The 3,780-nt window shown below is 34.2% G+C and overlaps 1 protein-coding gene across 1 annotated transcript in view; it reads right to left on the reverse strand.

Moving 5' to 3' along the window:
- Nucleotides 1-2,215: 2,215 nt before the first annotated feature.
- The window catches only part of LOC111704756 (uncharacterized), an 8,369-nt gene continuing 6,804 nt past the window's right edge, over nucleotides 2,216-3,780 (reverse strand). The window contains exon 5 of the mRNA XM_023477091.1: nucleotides 2,216-2,792. Within this exon, the coding sequence (XP_023332859.1) occupies nucleotides 2,314-2,792 (479 nt within the window). The 3' untranslated portion in view covers nucleotides 2,216-2,313. The remainder of the gene's footprint in view (nucleotides 2,793-3,780) is intronic.

The following is a 3,780-nucleotide window of genomic DNA, read 5'->3' on the forward strand; positions in this document are numbered from 1 at the left end:
CCCCCCCCCCTCCCCCCCAGCTAATCTCAGCCCGTTGTATTTTTCTTCAAAATACGTCTCAGGCTCTATATCTTATTTTGTTTACAATTGAAAACTGGTTTCAAACAACAATATGCAGTATGCAATTGCAGTACACAGTTCGGAAACAATATGACCGGAAAGTATGAAAATCTAACAAGTGTACTCAACTAGGATGTACTGTACATTGTGGTAAATTTAAGCCAGTTGATATTACGGTAATTGACAAAACTGATTCTTTGGATAAAATGGAAATATTTCTTATTTAAAGGGACTGTAAGCGTAATTTCAAGTGATCTTTAATGTAAAGATGAAAATACCAGATATACAACGGTATTCTTGTTACCTTAATCTGATCAAAAATACGGAAGATTGCGTCGTTTTTTAGAATTGTCAATGACTATTTCTGATAATTTCTTCATTGTTTCTTATAAGGAAGAAATACGGGAGTCACTTTTCTAGAGAACCTACAAATTAAAATGAACCGTTTAATAAAACAAAAACATAAACTAAACTAAACTAATTCATACTTTAAAAATGCCATCATTGCATGGTGGGTCACTTGAAATTATGCTTACAGTCCCTTTAACTTTAAAGGTGAAAGGGATTTAAAACGTAACTTCTGATTACAGAGTAGCATTTCCGATTGACAAGAGTACCCGTAAGAAGAATAACAGTTATTTGTATTGTAGTTTCTTTGTAAAAGTGGATTTCTAGATACAGAAACAATGGAGGAAATTGTGAAAGCTAGAAAAACGAGAATATCTTCAACATAGTGGCCAGCTACATGTTTAAGGGTTACGCGTTGTGAATTGGGCCCTTTTTAGATAGAGGGTCACAGTCAAAGCTCCGTTGTTCATGTTGGGCTCAAACAATTTAGAATTTTTTTAAAGCTTTAAAACTTTGTATTTGAAATTTTGTTTTTAAAAAAGAAATATTTTTGCAAAATAAATGTTTCGCATCTTGTTATCTGTTCTACTTGAGTTCAAGTTTACCAAGTTGAATCAAAATAAACTTGTTGAGAATACAAATACATTCGGAGCTTTTTTTCACGATTTTATTTACAATCCTTCATTTAAATCTTCTTTCAAAAGTTTGAACATTATCTTTATAAGTTTGAATGACTTGAGTTTTTGTCACAAACTCTGATTTTTTTAATTTCTATAATCTATATCTCTGCAACCTAATGTCGTAGACTTTTGAAATTTCAAAAGTTTACACCATCAGGTTGTAAAAAACAATTTGACTTTGTGGCAACATTAAAATTCAGTTTGAATTTCATTTGAAAGACATCTCATTGCTAAAATTGCTAGAAACGCGTTTAAATCTTTCTCTTGCTGCAGCGGTTCAGCTTCAGCCTATAACATAAATCCATTGTATCTCTAAACATTGTTGAAGTATAAAGAAACTGAAAAACTATACACAAATTCGATTTTTTCTTATCACTCTATCTTAACAGCCTGATGTCATAGACATTTTGCTATTTGTCAGGTTAAATAGTCAAAGTTTACGCCATCAGGTTGCAAAAATATTGGGATTGGAAAATTAGAATTTGTGAGGAGTGTTTATGTTCCTTTAACAAAACTATTTTCAGCTTTAAGTTACTGATGAAGACGGGATTGAGATGATCAAAGAAAAAAAATAGTTTTAAAATTTATTTGAATTGAATTATCTAAATGAATATTGTATATAATATAAATAATAATTATGATGAATATAGAGAAATATGTTTAATAAATGGCCAGGGTTCATGTTTATATAGCTAGCTAGTGCTGTGTGCACTGTTCAACAATTCTTTAAATATTTAATTCAATTTCTCAAAGGTTTGTAATGTATAAATTGCATGCTTCGAAACTGTAGAGTTGGCTTAACAGACTCAAATAGAAATAAAAAAAATTTCTAGAACTATAGTATTACTAAATTTCATTTTGAAAAAAAAAAGAATAAAGGAATTGAGTTTTTACCACAGACTCTGGTTTTTATAGTCCCCATTTCTTTGCAGTCCAATATTGTAGATCTTAGATATTAATCCTGTTATATCAAACAATCAAAGTCTGAAATATTTAAGGTTGCAAAGATATAAAGAAAGTTGAAATTTGTGACAAAAATTCAATTCTTTGAGGTTTTTAAAAGAATGTTTCCACTATTCAGAATACTAGATCAAACTCTAAAGTCTAGAGAAAAATTCTAAATTAAATTTCTAGATTTCGGAATTTATTGTCTTTGGTTAAACTTCTACCAGGAAGGCAAAAGCAATTTAAAAGCATAATAAAGAACCCAGATAATGGGTTTAGTTCACTGGTGCTGATATGCTATAGCGGAGTAACTGGGAGGTTCCTCCGTACCCCTGGGGGGACTATAGGGAGGAGGAGGATGCTGGTATACAGGATGTAGAGATCCACCAGGATGAAGAGGAGGAGGAGGATAGAGAGGATGGAGGGAGGGAAGACAGGGAGCTGAAGGTGAAGGAAGACGATGTTCTGGTCTAAGAATAGGATGAGCAGGAAGAGGAAGTGGAGGAGGAGGAGGACAGGATGGATTAAACTCCTGAGAAACTCTTCTAATGTTTGTATCTGGTTCTGATAGACAGCCCTGCTGCTCGGAAGAGTAATAATCATTAAATTTTTTCACTTTGGAGGTAAGCTTGGCGAGACCAAGGCAGAGGAGAGATATAGCACCTAGTATCACAATACTAACGATAATTATTACAGGAATATTGGAACTTCTCCAAACAGAATTGTTTCTGGAAGAGATATCCTTACAGTAAACCTCATCTGAAACATAATCAATGCATGAATAAGGAGATTAGTGGATTATTTAGCATGTCTCCAGGTTCTAGCTGGATAGGGAGGGATTACTTTACTCTGGGTTCCCTGATAAATAGCTGGAGGTAGGACAGCAAGATAGGATTAGTTTAATCTAGAATTCTGATAATTTAGTTTATGCAAGGTTCTTGGTTTTAAAGGGAATAGTCTACTCAGCTACATAATATTATGTATATGATAAAAAGAATAATTGAAATATAACGTTTCCCGTTTATAATTATGTACCATTCCTACTTCAGTCCTTCCAGGATATACATAGAAGTTTATACCGTGTTCCCCTTATCCCTAACACCGTCCAGCCAGAATATTTACAGGAGTTTTCTCCGTGTTCCCTTTATCCTTACTTCCGTCCTACCAGGACATATATATAGCAGTTTACTCCTTGTTCCTCTTATCCCTACTTCCGTCCTACCGTGATATATACAGGGTTTACTCAGTGTTCCTACTTTACCAACTCCTGTCTTACAAGGATATATACAGGAGTTTACTCAGTGTTCCTCTTATACCTAATCCTGTCCTACCAGAATAAATATAGGGGTTCATGTTTCCCTTAAATCGACTCCAGTCCTACAAGAATAGGCGTTTAATCCATGTTCCCCCTGTTTTCTACTCCCGTCCAGGATATATGTATATATTGGAGTATACTCCATGTTCCCCCTGTTTTCTACTCCCGTCCAGGATACATGTAAATATCGGAGTTTTATCTATCTTCCACCTGTTTTCTACTTCCGTTCAGGATATATGTTTATATCGGAGTATACTCCATGTTCCCCCTGTTTTCTACTCCCGTCCAGAATATATGTATATATCGGAGTATACTCCATGTTACCCCTGTTTTCAACTCCTGTCCAGGATATATGTATATATCGGAGTATACTTCATGTTCCCCCTGTTTTCTACTCCCGTCCAGGATATATGTATATATCGGAGTATACTC

Source organism: Eurytemora carolleeae, unplaced genomic scaffold (genome assembly GCF_000591075.1).
Source record: "Eurytemora carolleeae unplaced genomic scaffold, Eaff_2.0 scaffold622, whole genome shotgun sequence".
NCBI lineage: Eukaryota > Metazoa > Arthropoda > Copepoda > Calanoida > Temoridae > Eurytemora > Eurytemora carolleeae.